Raw genomic sequence first — 19,187 nt, forward strand, 5'->3', positions numbered from 1 at the left:
GACTTGTACTTCCCAAGCGCTCAGAACAGTGCTCTGCACACAGTAAGCGCTCAATATGATTGAATGAATGAATGAATATAGCTTTAATTTTATTTGTTCTGACGATTTTGACGCCTGTCTCCGTGTTTTGTTGTGCTGTCTGCCTCCCCCTTCTAGACTGTGAGCCCGTTGTCGGGTAGGAACCGTCTCCAGATGTTGCCAACTTGTACTTCCCAAGCACTCAGAACAGTGCTCTGCGCACAGTAAGCGCTCAATAAATATGATTGAATGAATGAATGAATATAGCTTTAATTTTATTTGTTCTGACGATTTTGACGCCTGTCTCCGTGTTTTGTTGTGTTGTCTGCCTCCCCCTTCTAGACTGTGAGCTCGTTGTCGGGTAGGAACCGTCTCCAGATGTTGCCAACTTGTACTTCTCAAGCGCTCAGTACAGTGCTCTGCACACAGTAAGTGCTCAATAAATATGATTGAATGAATGAATGAATATAGCTTTAATTTTATTTGTTCTGACGATTTTGACGCTTGTCTCCGTGTTTTGTTGCGCTGTCCGTCTCCCCCTTCTAGACGGTGAGCCCGTTGTCGGGTAGGGACCGTCTCTAGATGTTGCCAACTTGTACTTCTCAAGCGCTCAGTACAGTGCTCCGCACACAGTAAGCGCTCAATAAACATGATTGAATGAATGAATATAGCTTTAATTTTATTTGTTCTGACGATTTTGACGCCTGTCTCCGTGTTTTGTCGTGTTGTCCGCCTCTCCCTTCTAGACTGTGAGCCCGTTGTCGGGTAGGGACCGTCTCTAGATGATGCCGACTCGTACTTCCCAAGCGCTTAGTCCGGTGCTCCGCACACAGTAAGCGCTCAATAAATATGATTGAATGAATGAATAAATGAGTCTCTCACCCGTACATCTGATGCCGATGGCTGTCTCCGTCATGGAGAACCCCACTGGGCAGACTCGGGCCACTTCCCGGCAACCGCCGTGGTTACAGGTGAGGTCACAGCCATATTCCCCACAAGGCCCGGGCGGTTCTGAAAACAACAGTCACGGCCAAAGTTCAATCCGAACTACCGGTACCTCAGCCGACCCCCCGCTTCCCACTTTCCCATCCTCTCCTCTCACTCCCATCGTCTCCCCCCACCCGCAGCCCTCGTTTTCCTTACTATCCCATAAAGGGGCTGTTCCGCAGGGGGTCTCCAGTCACCTGGACAAGTGAGGCCTTGCTCTCCATCCCGGCAGGAGCAGACGTTGGGAGCGACACAGAGGCCGCTGCCGCAGCCGAAGGAGCAGAGGGCTGCAAGAGAGGGTCGAAAGACCCGCAAATCAGGGAGGCTGCCGGGCCCGCCCCACCGAGCTGGACAGAACGGCTGCCGAGAGGGCGACCGCGGATGCCCCACGGGAAGGAAGGCAGTGGGATACTCACGAAGGGTGCACTGCCCACTGCCCAGGGAGGGCATCCATCCAGGGCAGCAACCTCTTCCAAACCCTGAGAAGCAAACATGAGGTCCCAGGCGACGTCTCCGAAAGAGAGGGGGGAAAGAGAGAGAGAGAAAGGATTATAATCTCCGCGCTGACGGCGGCCAATAAGGTCCGGGAGGAGTCCAAACTCCTCGTCAATTAGTCAATCATTCAGCCAATCGTTTTTAATAATAACAATAATGATGACATTTATGAAGTGCTTACTATGTGCAAAGCACTGTTCTAAGCGCTGGAGGGGGTACAAGGTGATCAGTTTGTCCCACTGGGGGCTCTCAGGCTTCATCCCCATTTTACAGATGAGGGAACTGAGGCTCGGAGAAGTGACGTGACTTGCCCCAAGTCCCACAGCTGACAATTGGTGGAGCCGGGATTTGAACCCATGACTTCTGACTCCAAAGCCCGGGCTCTTTCCACTGAGCCACGCTGCTTCCCGATCCCTCACCCTTTCTGCTTGACCATGCTGCTTCTCTCTACATAATAATAAAGGAAAACAGCGAGATCAGGAGTTTCCCAAAACGAACCTGGGTACCAGGGTGGCACACACAGCTTGAGAAGCAGCGTGGCTTAGTGGAAAGAGCACGGGCTGGGGAGTCCGAGGTCATGGGTGCGAATCATTGCTTTTCCACTTGCCAGCTGTGTGCCTTTGGGCCAGTCGCTTAGCTTCTCTGTGCCTCACTTACCTCATCTGTAAAATGGGGGTGAAGACCGTGAGCCCCCCATGGGACAACCCGATTACCATGTAGCTACCTCGGCGCTTAGAACAGTGCTTGGCACATAGTAAGCACTTAACAAATACCATTATTATTATTATTGTTATCATTATGTTATCTTTATCATTATGTTATCATTATGTTATCTTTCAGACTGTGAGCCCACTGTTGGGTAGGGACTGTCTCCATATGTTGCCAACTTGTACTTCCCAAGCGCTTAGTACAGTGCTCTGCACACAGTAAGCGCTCAATAAATACGATTGATTGATTATGTGGGGGAACTGCGTGAGGTCTGTAATGACCGGTATTCCTGATTTAATAATACTAATGATGATGGTATTTGTTAAGCATGGTGTTTGTTAGAGAAGCAGCATGGCTCAGCGGAAAGAGCCCGGGCTTTGGAGTCGGAGGTCACGGGTTCAAATCCCGGCTCTGCCAGTTGTCAGTTGTGTGACTTTGGGCAAGTCACTTAACTTCTCTGGGCCTCAGTTGCCTCATCTTTAAAATGGGGATTGATTGTGGGGCAACGTGATCACCTTGTAAGCTCCCCAGCGCTTAGAACAGTGCTTTGCACATAGTAAGCGCTTAACAAATGCCATTATTATTATTATTAAGCGCTTACTACGTGCCAGGCACCGTTCTAAGCGCTGGTCATCGGCAAGACTGGTTCAAACCTTCGAACGGCCAGCATAAATTTCCTCCCTTCAGCCCTGAAAGGGGCCTTCGCTCTTATCTGGCAAAGGCAGTCGGGCAAAGGGAGGCAAACAGACACACCGAGGAAAAGCAGGGAAACACACACAAAAAAGAAAGCTGACGCGAGCAGGGAGCAGGATTGAGTGCAGGACGGCGGGAGGAACGGAATTCCGCTGAACAGGAATCCCCAGAAGCTCGCAAAAAGAGACGAGGGTATCCGTCCTGCCAATCGGTGGCACCGCTACAACCGCACGGGTTGCCGCCCGGCCCGGAGAGGGGGAGGACTACGAGAATTCCCAAGGAGGAAGAGCCGGGAGACGCGTGCCGGAAAGTCGCAGCCTGACACACAGTGTTCTCTCTCACGAACACGGCCTCGCACGTGGTTCGCGGAATCCCACGCGCCGAGGAAGCAGGACACACAAAGAGCGAGCAGCCGTTTCCCCTTAGAGAGGAACTAAAAACAGATCCAGGGGCAGGCGAAAGACACCGAGAGACAGCCGGCGGAGGGAAAGTCAAAAGACAGAAAGCGCGGGGGCGAAGGATACCCTCGGGAAGGCCAGGCACCAGGAAAGAGACATACACGAGGGATAGGCTGTGAGCCCACTGTTGGGTAGGGACCGTCTCTATATGTTGCCAACTTGTACTTCCCAAGCGCTTAGTACAGTGCTCTGCACACAGTAAGCGCTCAATAAATATGATTGAGCCCACTGCTGGGTAGGGACCGTCTCTATATGTTGCCAACTTGTACTTCCCAAGCGCTTAGTACAGTGCTCTGCACACAGTAAGCGCTCATTAAATACGATTGAGCCCACTATCGGGTAGGGACCCAAATATGTACATAGGTGTTGAGGGGATGAGGGTGGTGAGAATAAAGGGTGCAAATACAAATGTAAGGGCAAGGCAGAATGCAGAGGAAGAAGTGAAAATGAGGGCTTAGTCGAGAAAGGCCTTTTGGAGGAGATGTGATTTTAAAAAGTCTCTGAAGACTTTTGACTTCCCAAGCGCTTAGTACAGTGCTCTGCACACAGTAAGCGCTCAATCAATACGATTGAATGAATGAATGAATGAATGAGTCGGTAATAGTCGTAATAATGATTCGTTCAGTCGTATTGATTGAGCGCTTACTGTGCGCAGAGCACTGTACTAAGCTTGGAAAGTACAGCTCGGCAACGGATAGAGACAATCCCTAGCCAACAACGGGTTCACAGTCTAGGAAGGGGAGACGGGCAACAAAACAAGTAGACAGGCATCAACAGCATCAAAATGGATAAATAATAATAATAATAATTTTGGTGTTTGTTAAGCGCTTACTATGTGCAAAGCACTGTTCTAAGCGCTGGGGGGGATGCAAGGTGATCAGGTTGTCCCACGTGGGGCTCACAGTCTTAATCCCCATTTTACAGATGAGGTAACTGAGGCACAGAGAAGTGAAGTGACTTGCCCAAGGTCACACAGCAGACACGTGGAGGAGCTGGGATTTGAACCCACGACCTCTGGCTCCAAAGCCGGGGCTCTTTTCACTGAGCCACGCTGCTTCTCTAATAATAATTTTGGTGTTTGTTAAGCGCTTACTATGTGCGAAGCACCGTTCTAAGCGCTGGCACTGTTCTAAGCAATTCTAGATATATGCACATCATTAATAAAATAAATAGAATAATTAATATGTACAAATATACACCAGTGCTGTGGGGCGGAGAAGGGGGTAGAGCAGAGGGAGGAAGTTGGGGTGATGGAGAGGGTCCACATGTTTTGTTTTATTGTCTGTCTCCCCCTTCTAGACTGTGAGCCCGTTGTTGGGTAGGGACCGTCTCTATATGTTGCCAACTTGTACTTCCCAAGCGCTTAGTACAGTGCTCTGCACACAGTAAGCGCTCAATAAATATGATTGAATGAATGAATGAATGAGCCCACTTCTAGACTGTGAGCCCAGACTGTGAGCCCACTGTTGGGTAGGGACCGTCTCTATATGTTGCCAACTTGTACTTCCCAAGTGCTTAGTACAGTGCTCTGCACACAGTAAGTGCTCAATAAATATGATTGATTGATTGATTGGAGGAGGTGAGCTCTCAGTAGGGGAATTTGTTAAGCGCTTACTACTCCGCACTGGGGTGGATGCAACCTACTCAAGATTGGACACAGTCCCAATCTCTCAATCCCCATTTTACCGATGAGGTAACCGAGGCCCAGAGAAGTGAAGTGACTTGCCCCGGGTCACACAGCAGACAAGTGGCAGAGCCAGGATCAGAACCCGCAATGATCTGATTCGCAGGCCTGCGCTCCGTCCACATCACGCGAGCTCACACAGGGAGAAACCCACCGAGAAAATCCCAGGTTTGGGTGTCCCGGCCAGGACGGATGGCTGGACGGACGGAAGGATGGACAGATGGATGGAGGGCCGAGCTCTGGGTTCGGGGGGTGGTCCCCGTCGCCCAGAAGGGCCAAGGCGGCCGGAGGAGGCCCCAGGCCGGACTGGAGCAGCGCCCTGGAGGTGGAGAGAAAGGCTCCCTGGAGGGTTGGGGTGAGCCTTCCTCCCAGACTCCCAGATTATCATTACGAATCGTTCGTTCAATTCAGTCCATCCTATTTATTGAGCGCCTACTGTGTGCAGAGCACCGTACTATGCGCTTGTAAAGTACAATGCAGCCAGAAAGAGAGGTGATCCCTGCCCCCAGTGGGCTTGAGTCGTACTCACTGGGCGCTTACAGCGTGCAAAGGACTGTACTAGGCGCTTAGCAGATGCCCCCTCGCCCGGGTCCTGCCCCCCTGCCCTGGCTGGGGGGGTGGAGGGGGCAGGGGGCAGGGAGGGATGAGTCAGGGGGTCAGGGGGCGAAGCAGAGAGGACAATCCCAAAGATGCCCACCATCCAAGTGGCAGAGGGCCCAGACCCCCAGATGGTGCAGACCAGGCGGGGGACAGGGGCCGGGGGGCGAGAGGGGCACCCCACTTCCCCTTGGATGAGACCCACCCTGTGGGACCCCCTCCTCTCTCCCCCTCCCCGAGCCAGACGGCGACAGGGCTTCAAGGGGTCCCGGCTGGTCCTTCGGAGGGGCCGCACTCTCCCCCCCCCGCCATATCCCCTCCCTTCTACCCTCCCGTGTCCCTTCCCCTCTGACCCTCCCCCCAATATCCCCTCCCTTCTAAGAGCCCGGGCTTTGGAGTCAGAGGTCATGGGTTCAAATCCCTGCTCTGCCAATTGTCAGCTGGGTGACTCTGGGCAAGTCGCTTCACTTCTCTGGGCCTCAGTGACCTCATCCGTAAAATGGGGATGAAGACTGTGAGCCCCCCGTGGGACAACCTGATCACCTTGTAACCTTCCCAGCGCTTAGAACAGTGCTTTGCAAATGGTAAGTACTTAATAAATGCCATCATCATCATCATCATCATCATCATCATCATCATTCTATCCCCTGTGCCCCTTTCTCCTCTGCCCCCTCCCCAATATCCATTCACTTCTACTCCCCCTGTGCCTCTTCCCCTCTGCCCCTCTATCTCCCCCTCTGCCCCCTCCCCCCAATATCCCCTGCCTTCTCCCCCTCTCCTGCGCCTCTCCCCCTCTGCCCCCTCCCCCAATAATCCCCTCCGTTCCTCCCTCCCTCCATCTCCCCTCTGCCCCCTCCCCAATAACCGTTCCCTTCTACTCCCCCTGTGCCCCTTCCCCTCTGCCCCCTCCCCCAATATCCCCCCCTTCTCCCCCCTCCTGCGCCCCTTCCCCTTTTCCCCCTCTGCCCCCTCCCCCCAATAACCCCTCCCTTCTCCCCCTCTCCTGCGCCCCTTCCCCTCTGCCCCCTCCCCCAATATCCCCCCCTTCTCCCCCCCTCCTGCGCCCCTTCCCCTCTTCCCCCCTCTATCTCCCCCTCTGCCCCCTCCTCCCCCTATCCCCTCCCTTCTCCTCCCTCCTGCACCCCTTCCCCTCTGCCCCCTCCCCAATATCCGTTCCCTTCTACTCCCCCTGTGCCCCTTCCCTCTATCTCCCTCTCTGTCCCCTCCCCCCAATAATCCCTCCCTTCTCCCCCTCTCCTGCGCCCCTTCCCCTCTGCCCCCTCCCTCTATCTCCCCCTCTGCCCCCTCCCCCCAATAATCCCTCCCTTCTCCCCCTCTCCTGCGCCCCTTCCCCTCTGCCCCCTCCCTCTCTCTCCCCCTCTGCCCCCTCCCCCAATATCCCCTCCCTTCTCCCCCTCTCCTGCGCCCCTTCCCCTCTGCCCCCTCCCTCCATCTCCCCTCTGCCCCCTCCCCAATATCCGTTCCCTTCTACTCCCCCTGTGCCCCTTCCCTCTCTCTCCCCCTCTGCCCCCTCCCCCAATATCCCCCCCTTCTCCCCCTCCCCTGCACCCCTTCCCCTGTGCCCCCTCCCTCCCTTCTCCCCCTCCCCTGCGCCCCTTCCCCTCTTCCCCCTCCCTCTCTCTCCCCCTCTGCCCCCTCCCCCCCAATAATCCCTCCCTTCTCCCCCTCCCCCGCGCCCCTTCCCCTCTTTTTCCCCTCCCTCTCTCATCTCCCCCTCCGCCCCCTCCCGCCAATAACCCCCCCTTCTCCTTGCCTCCTCGCCCCCTGCCCCCCTCTCCCCCCGCCTCCCCCCAGTGTCCCCTCCCTTCCCCCCTTCCCCCCTTCCCCCCGAAATCCGGCCCCCCGGCGGCGGCGGGTACCTCTCGGGGCCGAAGCTGGCCGGCTTCTCCCTGGCCATGGAGCCCCGGGCCCGGGCCCCCGGGACCAGGAGGAGCAGGACGAGGAGGAGGAGGAGGACGAGGAGGAGGTGCAGGAGGCGGCGAGCGGCTCGGCCGGACAGCCACCCGGCCACCATGACCGGCCACTCTGAGGCGGGACCCGGCCCGGGCCCTGTGACCCTCCTCCCCATCCTCCTCCTCCCCATCCTCCTCCCCCTCCTCCCCCTCCTCCGCCCCCCCCCCGCGACCCCCCCGCTGGGCCACAGGACCAGAGGACCAGAGGACCACAGGACCAGGAGGACCAGGAGGACCAGGAGGAGGAGGAGGAGGAGGAGGAGGAGGAGGAATAGGGGCGAGGGGGAGGATCCAGGGGCTCCCGAAGGGGCAGCCATGGGGGGCGGGTCTCCACTGCCCAGGCCCACAAAGAGCCCCCCCGCCCCCTTCACCCCTGTAATCAGCATCATCACGGTGGCAATGACAATAATAATAATAATAATAATAATAATGACGATGGCATTTGTTAAGCGCTTACTAGGTGTCAAGCGCTGTTCTAAGCGCTGGGTGAGCCCGCTGTTGGGTAGGGACCATCCCTAGATGTTGCCAACTTGGACTTCCCAAGCGCTTAGTCCAGTGCTGTGCACACAGTAAGCGCTCAATAAATGCGATTGAATGAATGAATGGGGGGGGGGGGGGATACAAGGTGATCAGGTTGTCCCACGTGGGGCTCCCAGTCTTCATCCCCATTTGACAGATGAGGGAACTGAGACCCAGGGAATAATAACAATAATAATGGCATCTGTTAAACGCTTACTATGTGCCAAGCACTGTTCTAAGCGCTGGGGGGGATACAAGGTGATCGGGTTGTTCCACGTGGGGCTCCCAGTCTTCATCCCCATTTTACAGATGAGGGAACTGAGGCCCAGAGAATAACAATAATAATAATAATAATAATGGCACTTGTTAAGCGCTTACTGTGTGTCAAGCACTGTTCTAAGCGCTGGGGGGGATACAAGGTGATCGGGTTGTCCCACGTGGGGCTCACAGTCTTCATCCCCATTTGACAGATGAGGTCACTGAGGCCCAAAGAAGTGAAGAAGTGACTTGCCCAAGGTCACACAGCAGACAAGTGGCGGAGCCGAGATTAGAACCCACGACCTTCTGACTCCCAAGCCCGGGCTCTTTCCACTGAGCCACGCTGCTTCTATGGGGCAGAGTCGGGATTAGAACCCACCACCTCTGACTCCCAAATCCGGGCTCTTTCCGCTCAGACCATACTGCTTCACTTGGTCTTTCTGCCCCCCTGGGGGTCCGAGGAAAGTGTGTTTGGGGGGGGTGATTAGTCCAGTGCTCTGCACACAGTAAGCGCTCAATAAATACCACTGAATGAGTGAAATTCCGCTGCTTCCTGGGGACAACAGCCCCCCAAGGGGGTCCAGTTGGGAGACCATCTCCCCCCTTTACCAATCGTCCCCAGAGGTGGCTGCATGTTTGGGCGAAGCTTCCTCTAGCTCCCCAAAAGCCTGAAAATCAAGGGGAAACAGAGTCAGGGACTCCTACAGGGGAAAGAATAGGAGAGAGAATAATAATAATAATAATAATGACGGCATTTATTAAGCGCTTACTATGTGCAAAGCACCGTTCTAAGCGCTGGGGAGGTTACAAGGTGATCAGGTTGTCCCACGGGGGGCTCACAGTCTTCATCCCCATTTTACAGATGAGGTCACTGAGGCACAGAGAAGTGAAGTGACTTGCCCAAAGTCACACAGCTGACAAGTGGCGGAGCCGGGATTTGAACCCATGATCTCTGACTCCAAAGCCCGGGCTCTTTCCACTGAGCCGCGCTGCTTCTCAGGGAATCCATCTCTGAGCCATCCCTCTGCCTCCCACCCACCCTGCCGGGATGGATCATCATCATCATCATCATCATCAATCGTATTTATTGAGCGCTTGCTATGTGCAGAGCACTGTACTAAGCGCTTGGGAAGTACAAATTGGCAACATATAGAGACAGTCCCTACCCAACAGTGGGCTCACAGTCTAAAAATAATGGATGGATCTCCACCCAGGATGGCCACCAGAGAAATCAATCAATCAATCAATCAATCAATCAATCGTATTTATTGAGTGCTTACTGTGTGCAGAGCACTGTACTAAGCGCTTGGGAAGTACAAGTTGGCAACATATAGAGACGGTCCCTACCCAACAGTGGGCTCTGACCCATCGTAAGAGTCATTCCAAAATGCCAAGTCCACAGACCCGGGTTCTAATCCCAACCCGGCCAGTGCTGGGTGACCTTTCGCAAGTCACTGCACTTCTCTGGGCCTCAGATTCCTCATCTTTATAAAGGGAGATAAGATGATAACTGTCCTCCCTCCCCTTCAGACAGCGAGCCCCACGTGAAACAATTTGCGTGGCTCAGTGGAAAGAGCCCGGGCATGGGAGTCAGAGGTCACGGATTCTAATCCCAGCTCCGCCACATGTCTGCTGTGTGACCTTGGGCAAGTCACTTCACTTCTCTGAGCCTCAGTTACCTCATCTGGAAAATGGGGGTGAAGACTGTGAGCACCACGTGGGACAAGCTGATCACCTTGTATCCCCCCAGCGCTTAGAACAGTGCTTGGTAATAATAATAATAATAATAATAATGGTATTTGTTAAGCGCTTACTATGTGCAAAGCACTGTTCTAAGCACTGGGGAGGTTACGAGGTGATCAGGTTGTCCCACGGTGGGGGGTCACAGTTTTAATCCCCATTTTACAGATGAGGTAACTGAGGCCCAGAGAAGTTGTTTCCCCCTCGTCCCCCTCTCCATCCCCCCTCATCTTACCTCCTTCCCTTCCCCACAGCACCTGTATATATGTATATATGTTTGTACATATTTATTACTCTATTTATTTATTTATTTTACTTGTACATATCTATTCTATTTATTTGATTTTGTTAGTATGTTTGGTTTTGTTCTCTGTCTCCCCCTTTTAGACTGTGAGCCCACTGTTGGGTAGGGACCGTCTCTTTATGTTGCCAACTTGTACTTCCCAAGCGCTTAGTACAGTACTCTGCACACAGTAAGTGCTCAATAAATACGATTGATTGATTGATTAAGTGATTTGCCCAAAGTCACAAAGCTGACAGTTGGCGGAGCCGGGATTTGAACCCGTGACCTCTGACTCCAAAGTCCGTGTTCTTTCCACTGAGCCACGTAGGCACTTAACAAATGCCATTATTATTATTATATTGTATCTACCCCCAACACTTAAACAGTGCTTCCCACATAGTAAGTGCTTAGCAAATATCGGTCAGTCGATCATATTTATTGAGCACGTACTGTGTGCCCAGCGCTTAGAACAGTGTTTTGCACATAGTAAGCGCTTAACAAATGCCATCATTATTATTATTATTACTGTGAGCCCACTGTTGGGTAGGGACTGTCTCTATATGTTGCCAACTTGTACTTCCCAAGCGCTTAGTACAGTGCTCTGCACACAGTAAGCGCTCAATATACGATTGATGATGATGATGATGATGAGAGTACAACACAACACCATAAAAACCACATCCTCTGCCCGCAAATAATCATAATTATTATACATAGTAAGGACTTAAATATTATCATTATAACCAACATTATTATTAGGAAAACCCGGGCTCCCTGGGCCAAGTCTGGACCATGCCAGAAATGTGGATGACTTAAGAGCTAATTTCTGGAGAAACCACTGGGCCCCGGCTTCTGGTAGGAACTAAATGCCTACCCCTAGGTTGCGGGGGAGAAATGGGAAGTAAGAGGTAATAATAATAATAATAATAATAATAATAATAATAATAATGGCATTTGTTAAGAGCTTAACTTTGTGCCAGGCACTGTACTAAGAGCTGGGGTGGATACAAACAGATTGGGTTGGACACTGTCCCTGTACCACGTGGAGCTCACAGTCTGTATATATGTATATATGTTTGTACACATTTATTACTCTATTTATTTTACTTGTACATATTTATTCTATTTATTTTATTCTGTTAATATGTTTTGTTTTGTTCTCTATCTCCCCCTTCTAGACTGTTAGCCCACTGTTGGGTGGGGACCGTCTCTATATGTTGCCAACTTGTACTTCCCAAGCGCTTAGTACAGTGTTCTGCACAATGTAAGCGCTCAATAAATACGATTGAATGAATGAATGAATTTTCCAGATGAGGTAACTGAGGCACAGAGAAGTTAAGTGACTTGCCCAAGGTCACGCAGCAAGCAGGTGGCGGAGCCGGGATTAGAACCCACGACCTTCTGATTCCCAGGCCTGTGTTCCAGCCACTACACCAGGCTGTGTCGGCTGCCCAGGCTGTGATGACAGATACACATGATAATCATAACGATGGCATTTATTAGGCGCTTACTATGTGCAAAGCACTGTTCTAAGTGCTGGGGAGGTTACAAGGTGATCAGGTTGTCCCACGGAGGGCTCACAGTCAATCCGCATTTTCCAGATGAGGTCACTGAGGCCCAGAGAAGTGAAGTGACTTGCCCAAAATCACCCAGCTGACAATTGGCGGAGCCAGGATTTGAACCCATGACCACTGACTCCAAAGCCCGGGCTCTTTCCACTGAGCCACGCTGCTTCTCCGGCACCAACTGCACTGCGCTAAGCCCTCGGGAAGTATAACGGAAGCTTGAAACTCCTTCCCAGTCCCGTTCATCGAACATCTCCACATCAAACCGGAACTCATTCCACCGTATTTATTGAGCGCTTACTGTGTGCAGAGCACTGTACTAAGCGCTTGGGAAGTCCAAGTTGGCCACATATAGAGACGGTCCCTACCCAACAGTGGGCTCACAGTCTACAAAGGATATAGGATAGTGAGTTAGGAAAAGGCTGACAAACTAGATATAGCAAGAATGGGGCAGTAGAGATGATCACTTTAGACTGTTACCAATCAGTCATTCATATTTATTGAGAGCTTACTGTGTGCAGCGCACTGTACTAATAATAATAATAGTAATGGCATTTATTAAGCGCTTACTAAGTGCAAAGCACTGTCCTAGGCGCTGGGGAGGTTACAAGGTGATCAGGTTGTCCCACGGGGGGCTCAGTCTTAATCCCCATTTGACAGATGAGGGAACTGAGGCCCAGAGAAGTGAAATGAAGCAAACTCCTCACCCCTGGCTTTAAAGCTCTTCCTTACCTTGCCCCTTGAGATATCCCTCAAGGGATGCAGAAGCAGCGTGGCTCAGTGGAAAGACCGTGGACTTGGGAGTCAGAGGTCGTGGGTTCTAATTCCCGCTCCACCACTTTCATTCATTCGTTCAATCGTATTTATTGAGCGCTTACCCTGTGCAGGGCACTGGACTAAGCGCTTGGGAAGTACAAGTTGGCAACATCTAGAGACGGTCCCTACCCAACAACGGGCTCACAGTCTAGAAGGGGGGAGATGGACAATGAAACAAAACGAGTAGACAGGTGTCAAAACCGCCAGAATAAATAGAATTATAGCTATATGCATATCATTAATAAAATACATTCAATTGAATAAAATTCATTCAATTGTACAGTGCTCTGCACACAGTAAGTGCTCAATCAATACAATTGAATGAATTTATTGAGCGCTTACTGTGTGCAGAGCACTGGGCTAAGCGCTTGGGAAGTACAAGTCGGCAACATATAGAGACGGTCCACACCCAACAGCGGGCTCACAGTCTAGAAGGGGGAGACAGACAATAAAACAAAACATACAAACCAAGTAAAATAAATAGAATAAATATGTACAAGTAAAATAAATAGAGTAATAAATACGTACAAACATATATACATATATACAGGTGCTGTGGGAAGGGGAAGGAGGTAGGGTGGGGGAGATGGGGAAAGGGAGAGGAAGGAGGAGGCTCAGTGTGGGAAGGCTTCCTGGAGGAGGTGAGCTCTCAGAAGGGCTTTGAAGGGAGGAAGAGAGCTAGCTTGGCAGGTGTGCGGAGGGAGGGCATTCCGGGCCAGGGGGAGGACGTGGGCCGGGGGTCGACGGTGGGACAGGCGAGAATGAGGCACAGTGAAAGCACTGGACTAAGAGCTTGGGACGTACAAGGCAGCAACAAAGTAAAATAAATAGAGTAATAAATGTGTACAAATATGCACAAGTGCCTAGGGCCGGGGGACGATGGAGAGCGGAGGAGGAGAGGAAAAAGGGAGCTCAGTGTGGGAAGGCCTCCTGGAGGAGGTGAGCTCTCAGTTGGGCTTTGAAGGGAGGAAGAGAGCTAGTTTGGCGGATGTGCGGGGGGAGGGCATTCCAGGCCAGGGGGGAGGACGTGGGCCGGGGGTCGACGGCAGCACAGGCGAGAACGAGGCACAGTGAAGAGGTTAGCGGCAGAGGAGCAGAGGCCGCAGGCTGGGCTGGAGAAGGAAAGGAGGGAGGGGAGGTAGGACGGGGGCAGGGGATGGACAGCCTGGAAGCCGAGAGTGAGGTGTGAGGAGTGAGGACTTATCAGCTGTGTGACCTTGGGCAAGTCACTCAACTTCTCTATGCCTCAGTTCCCTCATCTGTAGAATGGGGATGAAGACTGTAAGCCCAACGTGGGACAACCTGATTTCCTTGTATCTACCCCAGGGCTTAGAACAGTACTTGGCACATAGTAAGCGCTTAACAAATACCATCATCATCATCATCGTCATCGTCTGCTCTGGGACCCTGGTCACTTCTCTGTGCCTCAGTTTCCTCATCTGTAAAATTAGGATTAAGACTGTGAGCCCTAGGTGGGGCAGGGACTGTGTCCAACCTTATTATCTACACCAGTGCTTAGAACCGTGCCTGGCACATAGTAAGTGCTGAACAAGTACCATAATTATTACTACCTTGCTGATTTCCTATTCCAGCCTAGACCACTGTCGTACACGGGGCTGGCTGGCTCTAATGCCAGCCTACTTACCATACCTTCATCTCATAATAATAATAATAATAATAATAATAATAATAATAATAATAATAATAATGGCATTTATTAAGCGCTTACTACGTGCAAAGCACTGTTCTAAGCACTGGGGAGGTTACAAGGTGATCAGGTTGTCCCACGGGGGGCTCACAGGCTTCATCCCCATTTTACAGATGAGGGAACTGAGGCACAGAAAAGTGAAGTGACTTGCCCACAGTCACGTAGCTGACAATTGGAGGAGTCGGAATTTGAACCCATGACCTTTGACTCCAAAGCCCGGGCTCCTTTCCACTGAGCCATGCTGCTTCTCTGTACCTCATCTATCTTGCCACCGATCCCTTGCCCACGTGCTGCCCTTTGTCACCCATCTCCATGTTTTGTTTTGTTGTCTGTCTCCCCATTGTAGCCTGTGAGCCCATTGTTGGGTAGGGACCGTCTCTTGATGTTACCTACTTGTACTTCCCAAGCGCTTAGTACGGTGCTCTGCACACACTAAGCGCTCAATAAATGATTGAATGAATGAAATCCCCTTTCATCTATGCCAGATCGCCACTCTCCCCACCTTCAAAGCCTTACTAAAAATCCCATCTCCATCTTAGGATTTTTCTCCAACTAAACCGTCATTTCCTCTATGCCCTCTCCCTTTTGTGTGGCCCTTGCATTTGGATTTTGTTCTCTTTATTTGACTCTCAGCCCCACAACACTTATGTACCTATATCTGAAAATTTAATTTAATGTCTGTCTCCCCCTCTAGATTGTAAACTCCTTTACGCAGGAAATGTGTCTACCAAATATATTATTGTCCTCAGCCCCACGGCACTTATGTACCTATATCTGAAAATTTAATTTAATGTCTGTCTCCCCCTCTAGATTATAAACTCCTTTTCGCAGGAAATGCGTCTACCAAATATATTATTGTACTCTCCCAAGCGCTTAGTACAGCGCTCTGCATGCGGTAAGTGCCCAATAAACACAATTCTTTGATTGACCGATTGCTCAGTGGTAATCGTTACTGCCACACAAACCCAGACAAGCGCAGAGAAGGGGTGAAACAGGCAGAAATCAAGAGCAAACGGGACCGATGAGCAGCGAGAAATCAACGGACGGAAATTCATTCATTATTCAACCGTATTTATTGAGCGCTTACCGTGTGCAAAGCCCGGTACTAATCACTTGGGAGAGTACACTACGAGCTTACTGTTCATTCATTCATTTAATTAACTGTATTTATTGAGCGCTTACTGTGTGCAAAGCACTGTACTAAGCACTTGGGAGGTACAATATAACAATAAACAGACCCATTCCTTGCCTACAACGCGTTTACAGTGTAGTGTGCTAAGAAGTACTGTTTAGAGGACTAAGTGCCTCAGTTTCCTCATCTGCACAATGGGGATTCAATCCCTGTTCTCCCTCCCTGTTAGACTGTGAGCCCCATGTGGGACCGGGACTGTGTCTGACCTGATGATCTTGGATCTACCCCAGTGCTAACAAACGGTTGACACATAGTAAGCACTTAACAAATACCATTATTATTATTATTATCATTAGTTTAGGGGGAGATAGATCTCTGGTCTGATGGGGGGAGGGAGCGGGTTCAGTATTGGGGTCTCTAATGCTCTCCATTCTTCTGCTTCCCACCCACAACAGTTACTATTCTATTTATTTTGTTAATGATGTGCGTCGAGCTTTAATTCTATTTGTTCTGACGATTTTGACACCTGTCTCCATGTTTGGTTTCGTTGTCTGTCTCCCCCTTCTAGACTGTGAGCCCGTTAGTGGGTAGATGTTGCCGACTTGTACTTCTCAAGCGCTCAGTACGGTGCTCTGCACACAGTAAGCGCTCAGTAAATACGATTGAATGAGTAAATGAAATGAATGAAATGAGAAACAGCAAACCTAGTCCCCTTCTTCCCGCGTGAAGGGAATGGGGATGACTCAACCTCCAAATCCTGCTCTCTCTGCACTTAGATTCCTCCTGCCACCACCCTCAAAGTTTCATCTAGGAGCAGATTGGTCTAATGGACGGAGCACGGGCCTCGGAGTCAGAAGGCTCTGGGTTCTAATCCTGCCGCTTGTCTGCTGCGAGACCTTGGGGAATTCACTTGACTTCCCTCAGTAACCTCATCGGTGGAATGTTAATGTTTTGTTTTGTTCTCTGTCTCCCCCTTCTAGACTGTGAGCCCACTGTTGTCTCTAGATGTTGCCAACTTGTACTTCTCAAGCGCTTAGTCCAGTGCTCTGCACACAGTAAGTGCTCAATAAATACGATTGACTGAATGAATGAATGAATGAATGAGGATTAAGACCGAGTCCCACGTGGGGCGGGGGACTACGTCCAAACTGATTAGCTTGTATCAGGAGAAGCAGCGTGGCTCAGTGGAAAGAGCCCGGGCTTTGGAGTCAGAGGTTATGGGTTCAAATCCCTTCTAGACTGTGAGCCCACTGTTGGGTAGGGACCGTCTCTATGTGTTGCCAACGTGTACTTCCCAAGCGCTTAGTACAGTGCTCTGCACACAGTAAGCGCTCAATAAATACGATTGAAAAAAAAAATACTGGCTCCACCACTTGTCAGCTGTGTGACTTTGAGCGAGTCACTTCACTTCTCTGGGCCTCAGTGACCTCATCTGTCAAATGGGGATGAAGACTGTGAGGCCCCCGTGGGACAACCCGATCACCTTGTAACCTCCCCAGCACTCAGAGCAGTGCTTTGCACATAGTAAGCGCTTAATAAGCGCAAAGCAGCGTGGCTCACTGGAAAGAGCCCGGACTTTGGAGTCAGAGGTCATAGGCTCAAATCCCGGCTCCGCCAATTGTCAGCTGTGGGACTTTGGGCAAGTCACTTAAATTCTCTGTGCCTTGGTTACCTCATCTGTAAAATGGGGATTAAGATTGTGAGCACCCCCGTGGGACAACCTGATCACCTTGTAACCTCCCCAGCGCTTAGAATGGTGCTCTGCACATAGTAAGCGCTTAATAAATGTCATTATCATTAATAATACTAATAAATGCCATTATTATTATATTAGTGAGCCCACTGTTGGGTAGGGACTGTCTCTATATGTTGCCAACTTGTACTTCCCAAGCACTTAGTACAGTGCTCTGCACACAGTAAGCGCTCAATAAATACAATTGATTGATTGATCTACCCCAGTGCTTAGCACAGTGCCTGGCGTATAGCAAGCGCTTATCAAATACCATAAAAAAAAAACCAAACATATCCCACCCGGCTCCAACTGCCCCATAGCCTCAGCAGGATTCCAGACCCATCGTTGCCCAAGGAACAGCATCCTGCCCCCGTCAGCGGCAGATCCCGGACGCCGGAGCTGGGTTTCAATCTTTTGTTTCTAAATTTATAAAGTTTATTCTTAGGGGCTGACTGTCTCCACCCCATACAGGGACCCTCACGTGCCGGCGTCTTCTCCTCGGCCCCCGCGGCGAGGCCCAGTGGAAAGACCAAGTCAAAGCGACCGGATCCCACCCCTGACCCCCGACCTTCCGGCTTCCCTCCGGGATGGCTCGCGGTGGTTCCACCCAAACGGGAAATGTCGACCTCGGGACGGCTCTAGGATCAGTCCTCTCCTCCAGCGTGGCCCCTGGCTCATCGTCTCATTCATTCATTCATTCATTCAATCATATTTATTGAGCGCTTACTGTGTGCAGAGCACTGTACCAAGCGCTTGGGAAGTACAAGTCGGCAACATCTAGAGACGGTCCCTACCCAACAACGGGCTCGCAGTTCGAAGTCTAGACAAGTAAAGCGTCGCGTGGCCCAACCGGTTCATCCCTAATCAGCTTCTAGAGAGACATTTTAGATTCTGCATGGCTTGATGGGAAGAGCACGAGTCAGAGGTTGTGGGTTCTAATCCCACCTCTCCCACTTAACTGTGTGACCTTACGCCAGTCACTTCACTTCTCTGTGCCTCAGCTCCCTCATCTGTCAAATGGGGATGAAGCCCGTGAGCCCCACGTGGGACAATCTGATTACCTCGTATCTACCCCGGTGTTTTAGAACAGTGCCACTTCGCTTCTCTGTGCCTCAGTTCCCTCATCTGTAAAATGGGGATGACCTGATTACCTTCTATCTACCCCAGTGCTTAAGAACAGTGCTTGGCCCATAATAATCATAACGTTGGTATTTGTTAAGCGCTTACTATGTGCCAAGCACTGTTCTAAGCGCCGGAGAGGTTACAAGGTGATCAGGTTGTCCCACGGCGGGGGCTCACAGTCTTAATCCTCATTTTACAGATGAGGGAACTGCGGCCCAGAGAAGCGAAGTGACTTGCCCAAAGTCACACAGCTGACAATCAATCAATCAATCAATCGTGTTTATTGAGCGCTTCCTGTGTGCAGAGCACTGTACTAAGCGCTTGGGAAGTACAAATTGGCAACATATAGAGACAGTCCCTACCCAACAGTGGGCTCACAGTCTAAAAGTCTGACAAGTGGCGGAGCCGGGATTTGAACCCATGACCTCTATAGTAAGCGCTTAACAGATGCCATCATTATCATTTCTGGAGAGTCCCCGGACAACGGGACTCCTCCCATTTTCCACTGCAAGAAGTTTCCACGGTCCCACGGCACTCGGGCCGTCCTCAAATCAGGCAACGCAGGATGAGGAAAACGTGCTAAGCAATTCGAAAGTGCAAAGCCTTGAGCTCTGAGGGGGGGGAAACAAGAGTCAGCCAATGTCCATCCCCCATTCCGCAAGGCCCTGGGTTACGTGCTAGCGGCGCAAACACCTACCG

At 51.2% G+C, this 19,187-nt stretch overlaps 1 protein-coding gene across 1 annotated transcript in view; it reads right to left on the reverse strand.

Moving 5' to 3' along the window:
* The window catches only part of VWCE (von Willebrand factor C and EGF domains), a gene marked incomplete at its 5' end in the record, with an annotated part of 48,496 nt that extends 40,911 nt beyond the window's left edge, over positions 1-7,585 (reverse strand). Inside the window, 4 exons of the mRNA XM_038764389.1 lie at positions 901-1,029; positions 1,203-1,292; positions 1,422-1,516; positions 7,521-7,585. Of these exons, the coding sequence (XP_038620317.1) occupies positions 901-1,029; positions 1,203-1,292; positions 1,422-1,516; positions 7,521-7,585 (379 nt within the window). The remainder of the gene's footprint in view (positions 1-900; positions 1,030-1,202; positions 1,293-1,421; positions 1,517-7,520) is intronic.
* Positions 7,586-19,187: the final 11,602 nt, after the last annotated feature.

The sequence above is a fragment of the Tachyglossus aculeatus genome, chromosome 22 (assembly GCF_015852505.1).
Source record: "Tachyglossus aculeatus isolate mTacAcu1 chromosome 22, mTacAcu1.pri, whole genome shotgun sequence".
Taxonomy (NCBI): domain Eukaryota; kingdom Metazoa; phylum Chordata; class Mammalia; order Monotremata; family Tachyglossidae; genus Tachyglossus; species Tachyglossus aculeatus.